The following is a 21,294-nucleotide window of genomic DNA, read 5'->3' on the forward strand; positions in this document are numbered from 1 at the left end:
GATAGATCCACGGGGATTATCCACTGGTAAAGAGGATTTGGGATGCTGATTCGGTCTGCAGATATAGTGCAAAACGACGCTTCAGAGGACAGCTTCAGGGCAGATGGACTGCCGTGAAGCCAGCTGCTGCTATGACCGGCCAGAAGAGAGGGAGGTGACGTAGAACCCTTGCTATATATACTAGAATGAACTGACGTCATATCTGACATCATGGCCGGCATCATACTTGGACTTGACTGACAACAACATAGCTGACATCATACTAGAACTTGACTGACGTCGCGGGGTGATCAGGTTATGCATGTATGGCCTTCTGCTTGAAATTTGGTCTAGAAACCTCACTTGATTTGCCATTTAACGAGCAGCAGCTCTCGTTTATTTGTGTGAACGACTTTATGGAGCATCATCTCGAAGAAAAAATTACTCATAACGCGCAACATACAGTAGCAAGGGATTTCGTTCTCGGATGTAGGCTACAGGTAGCGCTCTTATCTCTGCCCCTCAGTTAACACTAAAGCAAACATCTCCATGATAAGAAGTAGGCTAGTAGTGATGTAGGGTAAGTACTACCTAGAAATACACAAAAAACACAATTTTAGAACTTCCGCAAAAAGGGCACTTCCGCTTTTCGAAAAGGGGGGCGTGGCTTCTTTTTTGGGTAAAAATCAATTTTTCAGTACTTCTGCAAAGTGCACTTCTCCATTTTTTTGCCTTGTGTTTTAAAAACACCTTTCTTGTGGAAAGTGTTTTTTCAGTACTTCTGCAAAAAGGGCACTTCTGTTTTTAAATCACTTTCTTGTGAAAAGTGATTATTCCAAAAGGCCTCCAAAGGCTACTTCCGCATTTTCCCCCCATACCACCAGCTCACGACAAACAGCAGCGTTTTTTTTTATCTAGGCCAAATACATTTGGCTCATTTGAGCAATCATTATGTAACACAGCGGCGACCATTTTCACTGTTTACAGATTCCTCTCCTCCTTTGCTCACTGTTGTTATGGGCGAGCTTGTGAAACATCAGTGAATGCGACTTCCGCATCACGTCTCTCTCTCTCTTCGTGACATAGAGACGTGCTGCGTGATGCGTGTCCTCCATGATGCAATTCCATGACAGGAAACCCTCCCCTTTATAAGCAGTATGGGGTAGTCAGCTTAGCACAAGCTTTTATCTCGGCCAAATACATTTGGCCCATTTTAGGATCTGAAACTAGTATTTTGTTAACAGCGGCGACCATTTTCACTGTCTCAATCAATCTCTGACTCACCCATAGAAACCCAGGCTTCCCCTGCCAGCCCATCCCACCCCATCCCCCACGTTTTTTTTGTCTATTACCACGGCCGGCCTGTCTAAAGCTTGGCAAAGCTGTCTGCACAAATACTTCCGTTTTAAATAAACTTGTTTGTTTTTGACCGTCAGGTGGGGCGTTCCCGACAGCACGTAACGCCCCTTGAAAGCTACGAATAGCGGCGAGATCAGGTGGGCGTTCCCGGCAGCACGTAACGCCCCCTTGAAAGCTATGAATAGCTGCTTGCTCACGTATTTCTCTGACTCACCCATAGCCCCACAGGTTCCCCCTGACAGCCCATCCCACCCCATCCCCCCTTATATCCTTTTGCGTGCCTGTCAAGGCCATCTTATACCAATGTATCCACCATTCAAATATTCCATAATTGCATGTTGTACATGCAAATATTCCATAAATGCATGCATTGATAAAAGTTAGGCATAGCAATTCTGTCAAATATTCTCAAGGCTATTCTGTAGATTCCCTACGCGCAACACACACACACACACACACACACACACACACACACACCCACCCACCCACCCACCCACTCACACACACACACAGCCAGCCCCCAAACACAGCCACAAACATAGCGCGTTAGATTGTGGGCAGGTTTTCTCATTGAAACATTCCAGTCAACTTCATCATTCATGTGTGATATTATGTATTTTCCCATGTTTTTTCCCACTCCGGATCCAATTGTGATGTGACATCACCATGATGTTTTTTGATAGGCTATAAGCCTATTAAGCTTTGAACTAAATTTGAATACAGACTATGGTGTATGACTATGCCGTTTACCCGTCTCTCAACCAGAGCAGAGTTTCCCAGCATACACTAGTGTGTTTCAACACTGTGTTTTTGGAGATTACGTATGTGCTATGTTAGTTATGTTATATGGCAGTAAAATGCCACTGAATGACCAAATTGATATAACTTGATTTTTGATTTAACACCAGCGTTAGTTTGTTGTTTATGTGTATGCAATAACGGATGCGTTATTATATTTACTGGAATACATACACACGCCAACCTATGTGCCCTATCAGAGTTCGTTACGTTATTGTACAGTACAATAAACAAAACAACATGATAGCATCAGCTGCATCACTATACGTGTGAGCGTAAGTATTAATGGTTTGCAACTTGTTTGTGTTGTACAGCATTTGGTTCAAACATATGGCGACATTGAATCAGTGTTAGCTTAGCGCTAGCTAGCTAGCATACACTACGATCTGTGAATAGAATTGGCCTGGTCTTGGTCGATATGACCAAAAATTGATATAACGTTACAGTAGCATGGACCCCTCTCGTTTTTTATTACAGTTGAAGATTTCACAATCTCAACCACTCTCAATCTTGTTACAACCCAGACCCCGGATATCCGTGACCTATGGGTATTATTTCAAAATATGGATTGAATATGAATCTTGGAACGTGAACAAACATCTTAGCAACCCAACAAACCCATTGTTTTTATTTTTCGTATTTTTATATGATTATTTTAATAGTTACTAACTATTAATAGTAACTAACTAGTCCTCCACACAGAATTGGTTAATTTACTGTGAGACTTTATCTTTCTCAATACACTTTCCAAACGTTAACACGCGTCAAACACAACAACTCTTTCACACTACACTTTTCAAACATTAACACATGTCAAACACAACAACTCTTTCTTACTACACTTTTCCAAACATTAACACACATCAAACACAACAACTCTTTCTCACTACACTTTCCAAATGTTAACACACATCAAACACAACAACTCTTTCAAACATTAACACACGTCAAACACAACAACTCTTTCTCACTACACTTTCCAAACATTAACACACATCAAACACAACAACTCTTTCCCACTACACTTTCCAAACATTAACACACATCAAACACAACAACTCTTTCTTACTACACTTTCCAAACATTAACACACATCAAACACAACAACTCTTTCTCACTACACTTTCCAAATGTTAACACACATCAAACACAACAACTCTTTCCCACTACACTTTCCAAACATTAACACACATCAAACACAACAACTCTTTCCCACTACACTTTCCAAACATTAACACACATCAAACACAACAACTCTTTCTCACTACACTTTCCAAACATTAACACACATCAAACACAACAACTCTTTCCCACTACACTTTCCAAACATTAACACACATCAAACACAACAACTCTTTCTTACTACACTTTCCAAACATTAACACACATCAAACACAACAACTCTTTCTCACTACACTTTCCAAATGTTAACACACATCAAACACAACAACTCTTTCCCACTACACTTTCCAAACATTAACACACATCAAACACAACAACTCTTTCCCACTACACTTTCCAAACATTAACACACATCAAACACAACAACTCTTTCCCACTACACTTTCCAAACATTAGGCGTTTCTAAGATGTGGGGTCAATATCAATCTAGAATCTAGATTGATTTGATTCACTAATTTGGCGTTCTCTCATGCAAAATATCCAACATCCAATATCCAGAAGTAGTGATTACTACACAGAAGTAACTTTAGTTCCACCATTTGCTATTTGCTTCAAACATAATTTGGATCAGTTGTAACTTTGACCATTTCTAACAATTTCTAGACAGTGAATTTACACAAGCACTTGAGTGAAACTCATAGTACCTATAGGGACTGTGATTGAATGAACGCAGATTGTCAGATTTGTATACCAAACCCTTATCCTGGTGCCTGCAAGGGTCGTCTGTACCACTAATGTCAGCCACTATGTGTTACAATATTGGGCTGGTTTCATAGACCTGGCCCAAAAGTACATACATCACGTATGCTGCATATATCCATATATGCCTCTACCGTATGGGTTAGTCATAATAGTCAAACATGGTTTTTCATGTTCTGACTTGCTGAAATGTGTGCTGCATATATACATGTTAGTTACACATAATAGTCAAACATGGTTTTTCATGTTCTGACTTGCTGAAATGTGTGCTGCATATATACATGTTAGTTACACATAATAGTCAAACAGGGGTTTTCATGTTCTGACGTGCTGAAATGTTTTACACGTCACGTAAAACAGTTTTTAAAACAGTTAATTGGCCTACACAATGTGTAATTTCAGGTTATTGTAAGTTATTGCATAGTTGCAATCTTTCATACTTGCATACTTACAAGTGGGTTGTTTTTAATGGCATGTGATTTGCGGTTCTAATTACCCAATGTGTAATTTCAGGTGATTGTAAGTGTGTCATACATACCTACAAGCCTTCATATCAGTTGGCTGTGTCAATGATTTTCTGTACCTCTTGGTGTGTCATCATTGTCTTTGTCAGGCTTAGAAGCAATGTCTAAACAGTAAACAGTTTATGACAAGTGGTGGCAGCATGCTATGCTACTACACAAGACGTGTTATGGTACATAAATAATATGTAGCGTGTAATAATCTGTAGAACTCTGTCAGAGTTCTACTCTGTCATTATTTTTACATTTGACTTTGAGAACTATGATGAACTGTTAGTCAGTATTCTGTACTGATGTACAAAAGTAACAAGATTGAGGTTGTGAAATCTTCAACCGGAATAAAAAACTGGATATAATATAACTGAATCAGTTAGGCCAAACTATTATCAGTCAGGTCGGTAATGACCGGGGGAAATTATATGAGTATTGTCCATTGTGTGTATGATACAACTTTGTTTATCATTCTGTGCCACACACTATACAGTCTGTTTTTAACTCAACACACTGTACCTGCCCCTTGACCTCGGAGGGGGAAGAAAGGATATTGTCAAGGATAGTGTCATAAGCTGATAGCAAGGTATGGTGATCACAAGCATTGTAATAAATATTGTGGTAAATGAAATTGGTAAATTGGTTAAGCAAAGCAAGTAATGCTTTTGCAATGAAGTTTGTAAGATGTATTTTACAAGATATTTTCTGAGATTTGGTTATATTAACTTATTATTTATATTATTATTCTATTATTATTATTCTAATTATTATCTACTATTATTCTAATTATTATCTACTATTATTCTAATTATTATATTATTATATTATTATATTATTATTATTAGGGGTTATTATGTATATTAACTATACATATTAAAGTATAGATGATTGTTTTGCCCACCTTATTTGGTTGCCTTATCAAAACAAATGTACAGCATGTTAAAGTTTTAAATAAAGTCAAGTCAAGTCAAATCCAACAGGTCTTAATGTCAATTAATTTAGCTTTAACGTGTTTTGTGAAACACACACACACCCACACATTGACCCCTCTCATATATACGTAACTGCCTATAACTGTACATATATTCCTTTCACACACACACACACACACTTTTCAAAATAGACACTCTTTCATATTGTGATTCATAGTGATTCTTGTTTGTTTTATGTGATCCCGGTTTTTAAGCAAACCGGATCCAGTTTCCTTGTATATGTACATCCTGTACAAGGTACATCCTGTACAAGGTACATACTACATTGGACTCAATGATCCACAGATGTATCAAACAAATGTATGTTTTACTGATACAAATGACCAAATTACCACAAATTCAACATGTAATGCCATTTTCTCAATAATTTTGGTCAAAACATTTGGTGTGACCCAGATCAGTCCTTGTAACGAGGACCTTGTTATCACTGGTGTATATCCAGACTTGGCACATCTGGGTTGTCTTAGGTCAGTCCTTGTAATGAGGACCTTGTTATCACTGGCGTATAGCCAGACTTGGCACATTGGATGTGGCCCAAGATCAGACATTGTAATGAGGACCTTGTTATCACTGGCGTATAGCCAGACTTGGCACATTGGATGTGGCCCAAGATCAGTCCTTGTAATGACTTGATCAAAAATATTACAGACAATATATATATATATATATATATAGTAAATATAATTGTATAATATATTCAAAGTATTGTTAATTGTTAATTATTATTATTCAAAAACCTGTAAATACTGTAAATACTGTAAATAAACTAAACTAAACCTAAAACATGCTAAGTTGTACTGTGTGTTAATTGAATGTGTTTTGAAAACACATACATATAAAATCTCAAGTGAGATTTTGAGAAAGAAAAAGAAAAAAAAAGAAAAAAAGTTTAAAGTATATAAACCCTTCCCAGCTATGTGATTATGTCTGACACCTAGAGGCGAAAAGTGGTACTGAAGTGGCCATCCAAATAGCACGTGGTAACCTACTTTAAACTAAGTACTTATCAAAGTAACTTATCAAACTCTTCATAACACCCTGACTACTGTAATAGTAGTAATACTGACAGGCTACAATTAGTCCAATTAGTTCAATTAGTTTAACTAAAACCAAGAAGAGAGGTCACATAACTTTACATCACATACATTTCACTGTTTTACTGATTTTCACTGATTTACCTTTGTTTATTCTTCATGTGTAAAGCGCTTTGAGCTGCATTTTATGTATGAAAGGTGCTATACAAATAAAAGTTTATTATTATAAACAAGCTATTTTGTACTGGTCTCTATAAAACTTTAACTTTAAAGTACACTTTGCTTGGAAAACAACTCTTCTCGAGCAGTTTGTGTAATTGTAATTGCATTTGCCAACACTGTCCCACAATCAAACCTCTGAAAATTCCTGTCCCACCCTAAACACTAAACCCTAAACCCTAAACCCAGCGTGGTGGAGACCATTGACGTATATATTAATGGACCAAAAGGAGCTCATTGACTTTGACACAGCAAAATGAAGCTCACTTCCGGATATTGTTTCATTTCGTTTGATGGGTTGAATGAATTAAATTGAATGAAATGCGGCCCCCAGCGGGTGCCGGGGGAGTTTCCGAATTCCTTATCGCCGTAATGCATTATGGGTAGTCAGATACTACCGGTACTTTGGCTAATGTAGCGGCTAACGCTACTTACTTTGCATTGCAGTAAAACAACACTGAATGATCAAATTGATTTAACTTGATTTTTGATTTAACCCCAGCGTTGGTTAGCTGTTTATAACGTGGCTATATTTATAACGCTATAACATACTCTGGTTTCTGGGCTGAATCCAATGGTCTGAATACAGAGTTAAATCTGAATACGTTAAATGGTCCACCATGTTATGGACGTTAGATGTATGGTAGCTATATAGTGACGTGTGTCTACTAACATAAGATAACATATGATAATTTGCTCGAGTATTACTTGGTACCTGATGCCTTGCGGTGTTCTTATTCTTACTGTTCTTATTATCCGATGTTTGTCGTCAATTTTACTCGAAATGGGGGAGGGCCCGTTGACAGAAGAGGCCCGTTGGCTGAGGGGAGGAGTTTGAGTGTGAATAAATAGCCATGCCCCTATACGATTTCTGCACGTTACTAAGCATGGCATGCATGGAAGGACACGGATGTAACTATGAAAAACGCCACATGCATAGCTTCTACGTTAAGGCGGAGAATAGCGTCACTAGGTGGTCACGTTCGTACGGAAAACCCTGTACCATCGAGAAATCGATACAGCAGCTGAGAATCGGCGCCAATCCCTTGGGGTTGTATCCTCTGATCACCAGAGAGGATGGAAGCATGCTAGCGCCACATGCTCCTTGTGGCATAGTCAATGTTGGCGAAACGCTCACCCTCAAGCTGATTAAGTTCGATGATATACCGAAGCATTCTGACAAGCTGTTGTACCCCGACGAGCCGTTGGATAGTTACAGCACATTCTTTGTGAATGTAACGTGGAAAGACAAGGGGCGCCAAATGCTAAACAGCAAGGTGCTGAGGAAGATGTCCCGACGGGAAAAGCTGACTCTGCAAGTGTATGCGCTAAAGGGGGAAAAGCTTCAAGAGGCATTGAATCGGGATGGCCGGTTCACCGACCAGGTGAACCATAGCGGGTGTTATCTGGTGAAGGAGGAGCGAAGAGACGGTTCATGTTTCATGGGATGTTTTGCCGACTTTTACCAGGACCGGCACTTCCGATTCCGATACGAGCGGAAAAAAAGAAAAAGAAAAGAGCTGACGCAGGCTGACGCAGGCTCTGTGGCGACGGCGACCGATGAGCAAGGAGGAGAAGCTCAGCGTAACTGTACGATTATGCCCATGGTGTATTTGGTGACGTAGGTGTACACCTGTGGTGACAATATTTTTATATACAAAATGTTTATTGAATACTGCCCCTGTTCAAATAAACAATAAAGATAATAAAAAGAAATAACTCTTTTCTGCGTTGTTTTGCCGTCGATACCCCAAACCTCTGGAAATCCCTGACCCTGATCCTGACTCAAACCCTAACCATACCCAGTGACCAGTTCCCAAGGGTAAATGGAGGCTGTGTATGTACAATGGTGAACAATGAGAGTCTGCAACTTATATATTAGAGGAGCAATATCTAGATATTTAGAGGAGTATTTAATTTTAAATTAACATTAGGATTATATTGTGTAATAATGTTATTCATTATTTCATTACAACAGACATTTGTACAACATTAATATTATTAAGGAAAAAAAACAGATTATGGTGAGAATCAATTTTATTTTTATTGGCACATTATACAAGTTACATATGTTGAATTTGTATTTATATTTCCCTCAGTTAATGCAGAAAAGCTTCCGAGGCATCCAGCACTCTTGAAGGGGTAACATCGATGCCTTGAGATTCCAAAACACGTATGACACCTGGAAGAAAGTGTTCGTTCCACAATTCTTTCAACAATTCTTTGAATTCGATGGAGACATAGTCATTCTTAGCTGGGTACCGACAAGGGGGGGTTACTAAGGCATCCGTTATACTCCGCCTTCTGCATCCGCAATATCACTTCACCGAGTAGAGTGCTGCTGCAGGCTTTTATAATGTTTAGAAAAGTAAAACTGAGCAGTCCATCTGTTTGATCCAGAGTCAGGGGTGAGATCAGAGGAGAAGGAAGGTATTTCGGTGAGGAAGGATGTGAGGAAGGAGTCGAGGTAGGTGGGGTAATGAAGAACATTGGTGACGATGACGGGGACCATCCGTACATCAGACGGTGCAACTCTTCTTCTTCATCCCCCGAATCAGAGTGGCTGTGAGTTGTAATGAAGGACAATGGTGATGGCGACGGGGTCTCCATGATGATATCTGTCTTTTTTATTGTGTAAAATGGTATGAGTCTCTTTTGAACCCGTCTCTTTTATCCTTATGTTGTGAGGAGGAGGAGGAGCTAGATCTAGGGAGGGCGTGTCGTAGGGCTATGGGAGGAGATCATCAAAAATGGCGCTGACCGGAATTTGTTAGAGAACAAATGTGAACAAAAAGTAAGATGGAGGGCGTGGCTTTTTAAAAATTGGGTCCTGTTTTTTCTTTTCTCTTTTTTCTTTCTCAAAATCTCACTTGAGATTTTATATGTGGTTGTGTGTTTCAAAAACACATCAAATTAACACACAGTACAAGTTCCAAGTTTTAGTTTTAGTTTAGTTTATTTACAGTATTTACAGTATTTTCAGGTTTTTGAATAATAATAATTAACAATTAACAATACTTTGAATATATTATACAATTATATTTACTATATATATATATATATATATATATATATTGTCTGTAATATTTTTGATCAAGTCATTACAAGGACTGATCTTGGGCCACATCCAATGTGCCAAGTCTGGCTATACGCCAGTGATAACAAGGTCCTCATTACAATGTCTGATCTTGGGCCACATCCAATGTGCCAAGTCTGGCTATACGCCAGTGATAACAAGGTCCTCATTACAAGGACTGACCTAAGACAACCCAGATGTGCCAAGTCTGGATATACACCAGTGATAACAAGGTCCTCGTTACAAGGACTGATCTGGGTCACACCAAATGTTTTGACCAGAATTATTGAGAAAATGGCATTATATGTTGAATTTGTGGTAATTTGGTCATTTGTATCAGTAAAACATACATTTGTTTGATACATCTGTGGATCATTGAGTCCAATGTAGTATGTACACACCATCAACAAACACTGGCACGTTCTACAGAGTGACCCTGCACTCAAGTCACTGTGTTTAGAGCCTCCGTTAATTTCTTTCAGGAGATCTCGGTCAATAAGAGACAGACTGGTTCACAGTACCATGACACCCCCCCCTAAGCCTACGTGGTTACCCGCCCCTCCCTCTGGTTTTTACAGATGTGGTCACTGTACCCACTGTTCCAACTCCGCCGACACCAAACAATTTTCTCACCCACGGACTGGTAAAAAGTATAAAATTAACTCATTCATAAACTGCAGCACCACACATGTGGTTTATATTCTGAAGTGTCCGTGCGGGATGGTGTATGTCGGACAGACCAAACGGGCATTAAAAGTCCGTATTGCTGAACACAAGGCTGCAATCCGCAACCACAACATGGATTATGCAATAGCGAGACACTATGCTCAGGCCCAGCATGGCTCTGCTGCCACACTGAAATTCTGGGGTATTGAGCATGTGTCTCCCTCACAGAGAGGAGGCGACACTGTCAATAAACTGTTAAGAAGAGAAGCATTTTGGATTCACAGCCTAAATACTGTTGAACCAAATGGTCTAAACGAGGAACTAAGCCTCTCTTGTTATTTATAACCTGTACCTTTCCTTTGGAGAAATTGTTATTTGTGCCTATGTATTTCTATTCTATGGCTTATATTATATTGTTATTTATAAATGTGGCTGGCCATTATAGCCTACTTCACTGTGCGGTTTGAGTGCTATTGGCCCACTGGGTTTGGGCACCTCCCATCCTTAGCAGCCAATGACGGACTGCGATGTGTATTGGGGAGGCTTTTTAAAGCAAGTTGTTTTCCTTGTCACCCTGTTTGACTCTGATGAAGACGCAGTAGGCGTTGAAACGTTAGTCATTGAATAAAGCAATTTTCCAGTGAATCGTGTGCTCCAGGATCCTCTTTGGTTTGTCCATTGAACTTTTGTCGTAGTATGTACCTTGTACAGGATGTACCTTGTACAGGATGTACACATACAAGGAAACTGGATCCGGTTTGCTTAAAAACCGGGATCACATAAAACAAACAAGAATCACTATGAATCACAATATGAAAGAGTGTCTATTTTGAAAAGTGTGTGTGTGTGTGTGTGTGTGTGAAAGGAATATATGTACAGTTATAGGCAGTTACGTATATATGAGAGGGGTCAATGTGTGGGTGTGTGTGTGTTTCACAAAACACGTTAAAGCTAAATTAATTGACATTAAGACCTGTTGGATTTGACTTGACTTGACTTTATTTAAAACTTTAACATGCTGTACATTTGTTTTGATAAGGCAACCAAATAAGGTGGGCAAAACAATCATCTATACTTTAATATGTATAGTTAATATACATAATAACCCCTAATAATAATAATATAATAATATAATAATTAGAATAATAGTAGATAATAATTAGAATAATAGTAGATAATAATTAGAATAATAATAATAGAATAATAATATAAATAATAAGTTAATATAACCAAATCTCAGAAAATTTCTTGTAAAATACATCTTACAAACTTCATTGCAAAAGCATTACTTGCTTTGCTTAACCAATTTACCAATTTCATTTACCACAATATTTATTACAATGCTTGTGATCACCATACCTTGCTATCAGCTTATGACACTATCCTTGACAATATCCTTTCTTCCCCTCCGAGGTCAAGGGGCAGGTACAGTGTGTTGAGTTAAAAACAGACTGTATAGTGTATGGCACAGAATGATAAACAAAGTTGTATCATACACACAATGGACAATACTCATATAATTTCCCCCGGTCATTACCGACCTGACTGATAATAGTTTGGCCTAACTGATTCAGTTATATTATATCCAGTTTTTTATTCCGGTTGAAGATTTCACAACCTCAATCTTGTTACTTTTGTACATCAGTACAGAGTACTGACTAACAGTTCATCATAGTTCTCAAAGTCAAATGTAAAAATAATGACAGAGTAGAACTCTGACAGAGTTCTACAGATTATTACACGCTACATATTATTTATGTACCATAACACGTCTTGTGTAGTAGCATAGCATGCTGCCACCACTTGTCATAAACTGTTTACTGTTTAGACATTGCTTCTAAGCCTGACAAAGACAATGATGACACACCAAGAGGTACAGAAAATCATTGACACAGCCAACTGATATGAAGGCTTGTAGGTATGTATGACACACTTACAATCACCTGAAATTACACATTGGGTAATTAGAACCGCAAATCACATGCCATTAAAAACAACCCACTTGTAAGTATGCAAGTATGAAAGATTGCAACTATGCAATAACTTACAATAACCTGAAATTACACATTGTGTAGGCCAATTAACTGTTTTAAAAACTGTTTTACGTGACGTGTAAAACATTTCAGCACGTCAGAACATGAAAACCCCTGTTTGACTATTATGTGTAACTAACATGTATATATGCAGCACACATTTCAGCAAGTCAGAACATGAAAAACCATGTTTGACTATTATGTGTAACTAACATGTATATATGCAGCACACATTTCAGCAAGTCAGAACATGAAAAACCATGTTTGACTATTATGACTAACCCATACGGTAGAGGCATATATGGATATATGCAGCATACGTGATGTATGTACTTTTGGGCCAGGTCTATGAAACCAGCCCAATATTGTAACACATAGTGGCTGACATTAGTGGTACAGACGACCCTTGCAGGCACCAGGATAAGGGTTTGGTATACAAATCTGACAATCTGCGTTCATTCAATCACAGTCCCTATAGGTACTATGAGTTTCACTCAAGTGCTTGTGTAAATTCACTGTCTAGAAATTGTTAGAAATGGTCAAAGTTACAACTGATCCAAATTATGTTTGAAGCAAATAGCAAATGGTGGAACTAAAGTTACTTCTGTGTAGTAATCACTACTTCTGGATATTGGATGTTGGATATTTTGCATGAGAGAACGCCAAATTAGTGAATCAAATCAATCTAGATTCTAGATTGATATTGACCCCACATCTTAGAAACGCCTAATGTTTGGAAAGTGTAGTGGGAAAGAGTTGTTGTGTTTGATGTGTGTTAATGTTTGGAAAGTGTAGTGGGAAAGAGTTGTTGTGTTTGATGTGTGTTAATGTTTGGAAAGTGTAGTGGGAAAGAGTTGTTGTGTTTGATGTGTGTTAACATTTGGAAAGTGTAGTGAGAAAGAGTTGTTGTGTTTGATGTGTGTTAATGTTTGGAAAGTGTAGTAAGAAAGAGTTGTTGTGTTTGATGTGTGTTAATGTTTGGAAAGTGTAGTGGGAAAGAGTTGTTGTGTTTGATGTGTGTTAATGTTTGGAAAGTGTAGTGAGAAAGAGTTGTTGTGTTTGATGTGTGTTAATGTTTGGAAAGTGTAGTGGGAAAGAGTTGTTGTGTTTGATGTGTGTTAATGTTTGGAAAGTGTAGTGGGAAAGAGTTGTTGTGTTTGATGTGTGTTAACATTTGGAAAGTGTAGTGAGAAAGAGTTGTTGTGTTTGATGTGTGTTAATGTTTGGAAAGTGTAGTAAGAAAGAGTTGTTGTGTTTGATGTGTGTTAATGTTTGGAAAGTGTAGTGGGAAAGAGTTGTTGTGTTTGATGTGTGTTAATGTTTGGAAAGTGTAGTGAGAAAGAGTTGTTGTGTTTGACGTGTGTTAATGTTTGAAAGAGTTGTTGTGTTTGATGTGTGTTAACATTTGGAAAGTGTAGTGAGAAAGAGTTGTTGTGTTTGATGTGTGTTAATGTTTGGAAAAGTGTAGTAAGAAAGAGTTGTTGTGTTTGACATGTGTTAATGTTTGAAAAGTGTAGTGTGAAAGAGTTGTTGTGTTTGACGCGTGTTAACGTTTGGAAAGTGTATTGAGAAAGATAAAGTCTCACAGTAAATTAACCAATTCTGTGTGGAGGACTAGTTAGTTACTATTAATAGTTAGTAACTATTAAAATAATCATATAAAAATACGAAAAATAAAAACAATGGGTTTGTTGGGTTGCTAAGATGTTTGTTCACGTTCCAAGATTCATATTCAATCCATATTTTGAAATAATACCCATAGGTCACGGATATCCGGGGTCTGGATTGAGAGTGGTTGAGATTGTGAAATCTTCAACTGTAATAAAAAACGAGAGGGGTCCATGCTACTGTAACGTTATATCAATTTTTGGTCATATCGACCAAGACCAGGCCAATTCTATTCACAGATCGTAGTGTATGCTAGCTAGCTAGCGCTAAGCTAACACTGATTCAATGTCGCCATATGTTTGAACCAAATGCTGTACAACACAAACAAGTTGCAAACCATTAATACTTACGCTCACACGTATAGTGATGCAGCTGATGCTATCATGTTGTTTTGTTTATTGTACTGTACAATAACGTAACGAACTCTGATAGGGCACATAGGTTGGCGTGTGTATGTATTCCAGTAAATATAATAACGCATCCGTTATTGCATACACATAAACAACAAACTAACGCTGGTGTTAAATCAAAAATCAAGTTATATCAATTTGGTCATTCAGTGGCATTTTACTGCCATATAACATAACTAACATAGCACATACGTAATCTCCAAAAACACAGTGTTGAAACACACTAGTGTATGCTGGGAAACTCTGCTCTGGTTGAGAGACGGGTAAACGGCATAGTCATACACCATAGTCTGTATTCAAATTTAGTTCAAAGCTTAATAGGCTTATAGCCTATCAAAAAACATCATGGTGATGTCACATCACAATTGGATCCGGAGTGGGAAAAAACATGGGAAAATACATAATATCACACATGAATGATGAAGTTGACTGGAATGTTTCAATGAGAAAACCTGCCCACAATCTAACGCGCGCTATGTTTGTGGCTGTGTTTGGGGGTGGCTGTGAATATGTCTGTGTGTGTGTGAGTGTGTGTGTGTGTGTGTGTGTGTGTGTGTGTGTGTGTGTGTGTGTGTGTGTGTGTTGCGCGTAGGGAATCTACAGAATAGCCTTGGGAATACATTAGTAGGCTATACATTAGTAGGCTATACTAGCTAAGATAGCCTACACAACATGCAATTATGGAATATTTGCATGCACAACATGCAATTATGGAATATTTGAATGGTGGATACATTGGTATAAGATGGCCTTGACAGGCACGCAAAGGATATAAGGGAGCATGGGGTGAAAAAACTGTGTGTTCACTCGCAGCTATTCATAGCTTTCAAGGGGGCGTTACGTGCTGCCGGGAACGCCCACCTGATCTCGCCGCTATTCGTAGCTTTCAAGGGGGGTTACGTGTTGTCGGGAACGCCCCACCTGACGGTCAAAAAACAAAAAAGTTTATTTAAAATGGAAGTGATAAAACGTGGGGGATGGGGTGGGATGGGCTGGCAGGGGAAGCCTGGGTTTCTATGGGTGAGATTGTGAAACACCAGTGAGCAAACAGAGGAATCTGTAGACAGTGAAAATGGTGGCCGCTGTTAACAAAATACTAGTTTCAGATCCTAAAATGGGCCAAATGTATTTGGCCGAGATCAAAACTTTGCTCTGGCTGACCCGTTGGCTTTATACACGCTGTCAGGCTGTCTGTGTGATGCGCACAATATTGCAACACCCACAAGATGGTCTAACTGATATGGAGGAAATGGAGAAGTGCCCTTTGGAGAACTACTGAAATAAAGCATTTTTGCTCAAAATGGCTTTAAGCACAGGGCGAAATGGAGAAGTGCCCTTTGAGGAACTACTGAAAAATGGACTTTCCACAAGAAAATGATTTACACAGGGCGAAATACAGAGGTGCCCTTTGAGGAACTAGTGAAAAAATGACTTTTACCCAAAAAGAAGCCACGCCCCTTTTGATGACGTAGGTGCCCTAAACTCCGCCCCCTCGATTTTTGCGTTTTCGCCAAAGGGGGGGTGGGGTCAGTATCCTAACTAACTACTTAGGCTATTAATACCGTTCTGAATGTGAGTTGGATGCCCGCGTGTCAACCAGCGCTTTTTAACACGTTCACTGCCGTGGACGAGATAACTCGTCAAAAAAAATCCAACGGTTGACTGCCGTGGACGAGTTATCTCGGTGCGACGTGGATCGAACCCTTTTACATCTCCTATATAAATATGGGAGCCAGCGAACGTTTACAACCCATTCCACCGACCCACTAAGTGGCGACAGTGCTCTCCAGACTAGCGAAAGCCGAGCCAAAACTGCAGGGAAAAGCGTGAGGAAGCCATTCTCATACTGTAGGCGAAAACGCTTTCGCGCTGGTGCACAACGGTGGTGCACAACGGTGGGGGGTTCCAAAAATAGACTGGGTGCAACACACACTTTGAAACACGCAGCATAAAGGCCAGAATCGCACAAAGCTTCATCAAAGCTCTCAACCGAAAACCCAAGAAACGAGCGAGCCCCATCCAGACTCGCCGACGAGGGGCCGCCAGGGAGGGATGCTGCTCAGACAGGCAGCAGAAACTCGCTTGTGACAAACGCTGCAAAGCCACCAGAGACACGCCCACGGAGGGAGGAGTTTGAAGGAGAGGGGGGTGCGGGTGCTGTTATGGAGGAAATTACTGTTCAGAACTATATTGTTTAGATGTCTGATGTGTTAGTGATGCCAAAAATAAATGGTTAAAGTGACTGTTCTGCCTGTTTGATTGAATTTCACAAAACTGCGATTATCTCAGCTTTCTGTCTCAGACGCTGAAACCATGCTGTATTCAACGGCTAATATCTACATAACTACTAACTCTACAAACTAACTCTTTTAGACAGAGAAAGCACACATTCTATTAGTACTTTTGAGATATTTTGTGTTCACAAAGTCCAAACAAATAATCCTCGGCTCTTGAAAGATGAGCCAGAATCCTCAAAAAAAAAACTTGGCAGAAGCTACCTACAGTAAAAAAGAAAACTGTTGGCAGTGAATGTGTTAATAATAATAGTGTTGTCGTTGTCAATAGACCGTCTTCAGAAAATAGGCTATACTTTTAAAAGTTTGACTGACTGCACATCTCGTCTCGTCTCGTCTCGTCGCAGGTAGGGAACTGATTCTTAGCATGATTTTTTTGTTTTTTTGTTAAGATATTTAATTTCACATGATTGGATGCAAAGAGACATTTAATGTAGGCTCGCCAGAATCTTCCTTTACTTATAGGCCGGAATAGAACCTGTTCGGTTCACAGAGATTGTGAAGAGTTCATGCACTATATCATAAATACATTTGCTGCTTGTTTTTTATGTTTTATTGCTGTTTGACAGGCCTGTAAAGTCAAACCCGAACCGAGGCGATATTAATAAATTGATGGGCGGTGTGCGGCTTGCTTCCTTTGCACTCGAGGAACTCTGGAAGGTTTCCTTTCCTCACAGGCCCTTGCGCGTCCGCGGGTGCCCTCGCTTCCTTTTCAGGCCTCCTGCCCCTCTGGGCCCTTCTTCAGTGAGTCTCCTCGTCGGTCTAGGCCGTTGCCCCCGGGTCTGCCCGGCTGAGTAGAGAGCCTCTCAGCCGCAGAAATGAACGAATGCCAAAATCCACGAGCAGGAGCAGAGTAGGCTATGATCGTCAAAAATCCTCGTCTCCATCCAGGAAATGCTCTATTTCCTCCTGCCCGAATCTTCCATTCTGCTCATCGCCCAATCCAGACGTGCTGAGAGTGAATGTCAATGCTGAGTGAACCCACGGATTAATGGCGATTTAAGAACAGGATGGAAGCGGCAAACGATAGGAGAATGGGAGAATAGAATAGCGAAACGACAGCTTCAGAGGACGGCTTCAGAGGAGATGATGAACAACCGTGAGGCCAGCTGCTGCTATGATCCACCAGAGAGGGAGGTGAACCCTCGCTATACTGTATGTACTTGGATGAACTGACGTCATAACTGATGTGATACTTAAACTTGACTGACGTCACGGGCTGATCAGGTTATGCGAATATGGCGGCCTTCTGATTGAAATTTGGAATGAAACCTCACTTCTCAGACTGTAGACATACTATACTTCTGTATTCCTCATGCAGTGACAGGAATCAGAAAATAGGTACAGGGACACAACACAATACCAGCCTTGGTTTTCTGACAGGTCTAGGCCTATATGTTCAGCTGAAGAAACAGATAATTTCCAGGCAATTATAAATAACTTCAAATTCAAAAACACTGCAACTGCTATCTGCAGTTTCCAATGTTCACAAAAAAAGAAATCCACTCACCAACTTTAACTTAATCAGGTCCCATGGTCGCTTTGGCTGCAGAAATACAGAGAGAGAAATGTTGAATAGCGCTGAAATAATTTGATGACGGACTTCTTACTACAGTAACCTCATCAGGAACATCTACTTCATTCTCTATCACAGAGGACTGGCCAAGATTTAAAATTCAAGTTGGTTCTCATAATGATAGAAGTAGTCTTCAGGACCACAGAGAGAGAAAGAGGAAGGGGCAGAGAGAGGGAGTGCAGCACAGAAAGGACCACAGACAGAATTTAGGGGATAGGGTCGATGTTTCTTTCTTCCTCACAACTGATTTTCACTTCCCATTACTTCACCTACCTTCCAACGTGTGGGTTCTTCCACCAGACGCTCCAGCCAGGGTCCTGATGCTGCAAGACATGAAATGAAGAAGTCATGATAAATGTCTATTTCTCAGACTGTAGACATACCATACTTCTGTGTTCCTCATGTAGTCAGAGGAGGTTTTTCCAGTGAGGCATAGGAGGATGGTCCTCCTCTATTAGATTGGGGATTTTATATAATATATTTTTTTTTATCATTTTTTATATTTCTTTTTTATATTTTTAATTTTTCATATTTTGTATAATAAAATATCAATCAAATGTGTTTTTCCTGATGTGCAGACGCTCATTTTTTCATTCATTATATTCTTAAAATGCTTCAACAACAGTGACCTGTAGGGCACTGATGGAAAGGAGAGCTCCATGCAGACAGGAGTCTGGCCCGGCCTGCAGGGGGTAGGTACAAAAACATTACCCCTGTGGGCGTTTATTTATTTGGTCATTTATCTAATGCAAAAATATGATTGGTTGAAAAACACTTTCAATTCACAGAGAACAGTGAAATTATGTGTTTTTCAACCAATCAGATTGAGCTGGAGCAGAACCCGCCCTTACCAATCAATACCAATCAATTAATTTATTCAACCAAATTGGTTGTTGATTGGATAGATTGCTAAGATTAACATTGTATTGTCCAACGCTGAATACGTCTGAAATCTTGTTGAATGCAGCTCCATTGTCAGTAGGAAATGATTACCTCCACTTTGCTGTGACAACCTGACAGGCTAATAGATGGATTTACAGAGAGTAGCACATATGTTTTTTGTTATCAAGCAGTAAGTTAGCTCACAAGCCAGACAGTCGTTTCATCGTATTGCGCAAGCGCCCCAACACGACTTTCTACAACGAGTTTAGAGAGAGGGCAGCGCGGTACACGGAGGGTCAGAAGCAAACACTGGGATACTTTAACCTCATCGGCTGGACTCGCACCGGCTACAGACAGCATGGATATGCAAGTAAGTCCAGGGGCGTCATGCCTGCCAACAATCTGAGGGGGCGAACTCTGGCGCTGCCCAAAGGGCGGCAAAAAATTTGGGGGGTTGGAAGCCAGATTCAGAGGAATATATCTAATTTTAAATTAACAGACTGAGCAGGTGTAACCATAAGGCTATTTTCCAAACTGCTCAGCCTCCTGGAAAGATCCATAATCACCAGACTAAGTACATTGCCACTGCCCAGGCTCAATGGACTTGACAAAAAAGGGAGACCACATGTTTCAAAGCAATGTAACACAATGTTTATTTTGGCTGGTATTGCCTTTTCAGAAGGTAGAAATCTTTCCTCTAGAGCAGGGGTTCCCAACCTTTTTTGTGCCAAGGACTGGTAGATACATGGGAAAAAAAGTCGCGGACCGGTTGTCAATTCTAATGGTTTTAGTTATATATATTTACTCACCAGGTGGCGACAAAGGGTAAATAACAGCCTTTTGTGTTGTACTGTATGTAGCCTATACAGTATTTATGTTTTTGTTTTAACATACATAAACGTAAACTTGAAACTATGTTTCAACTACCATACACAGCCTATAATATTATAGCCTATGTTTATAAAAAAAAAAAAAAAAAAAAAATTACCTCTCAAAAATCTGAGGGGGCAATTGGCATTCAGTTACAATGGGCATGACGCTTCTGAGTAAGTCAATTAAGTTCGAGTTATCCGGGTCTTCTACTAAATTCGGCAATGGAATGAAATTAAACTTGTAGCCTATGTTGGAAGTAGTGAAGTGTTTTTGATTGATTTGTTCATCCATCAAACCTTTTACTGACAGACTAACTGTAGCCTAAATATCTTACTTTATTTTGAGGTGCATTACATTGCTCAGCCAGAAATTATTCCCACTTCAACTCTCTTTCTCCTGGGTGGGCCTAACGTTAAAATGCACCAGATGACATCCATCTTATTTGTCCTCAATCTGCATTGAAAATGTGTGAAAATCCACCTTCTCGCAACAGTTGTAGCCTAAGCTAGTGGTTTTCAAAGTGGGGTCCCCAGCAAAAAGGGGGGATTAATCTATTTTCACTATAATTCCATCCATAAGTAACACAATCACAGAATGTATGACTATTTTGGTCATGGGTTTCATATAATGTCTGTGATAAAACATCTAAAAGCAAAACTCTTATCAGATGGGGGACCCTGAAACAAAATCTTATCTATATGGGGGTGCGTGGTGTAATTTGTGTCAGTTTAGGGCTCCTTAACATGAACAAGTTCGAGAAACACTGGCCTGGGCTACATCTTCTGAGAAAAGTTATTGCAGTTGAAGAATCTGTCAAGCCAGCCAGCACCCAAGTTTTAGGATTGTGTGATTGAATTAAACTGAAATTAAGTTTGATGTTGCCTGTAACAGTGTGGATCAAGCGGTCTGTAGCCTAATGATTTCTATTGATCTTGTTTCCTTGAAGGAGACTGGTGCTGCTATTGAGATTACATTAGGGTATAGGAGTGACATATTTGGGACCCGTTTCTGGCCTACCTTGATGAGGTTAGGGGCAGTGGGT

At 39.6% G+C, this 21,294-nt stretch overlaps 1 protein-coding gene across 1 annotated transcript in view; it reads right to left on the bottom strand.

The window, feature by feature from the left end:
- Positions 1–21,294, bottom strand: part of LOC310775844 (uncharacterized protein) — a 263,961-nt gene that overhangs the window by 26,107 nt on the left and 216,560 nt on the right. Inside the window, exons 20-21 of the mRNA XM_083635971.1 lie at positions 18,771–18,820; positions 18,432–18,467 (exon numbers count right to left, since the gene is read on the bottom strand). Coding sequence (XP_083492097.1) covers positions 18,432–18,467; positions 18,771–18,820 — 86 coding nt within the window. The remainder of the gene's footprint in view (positions 1–18,431; positions 18,468–18,770; positions 18,821–21,294) is intronic.

This window comes from Poromitra crassiceps (assembly GCF_964638095.1).
Source record: "Poromitra crassiceps genome assembly, chromosome: 4".
In the NCBI taxonomy this organism is placed as follows: Eukaryota; Metazoa; Chordata; class Actinopteri; order Beryciformes; family Melamphaidae; genus Poromitra; species Poromitra crassiceps.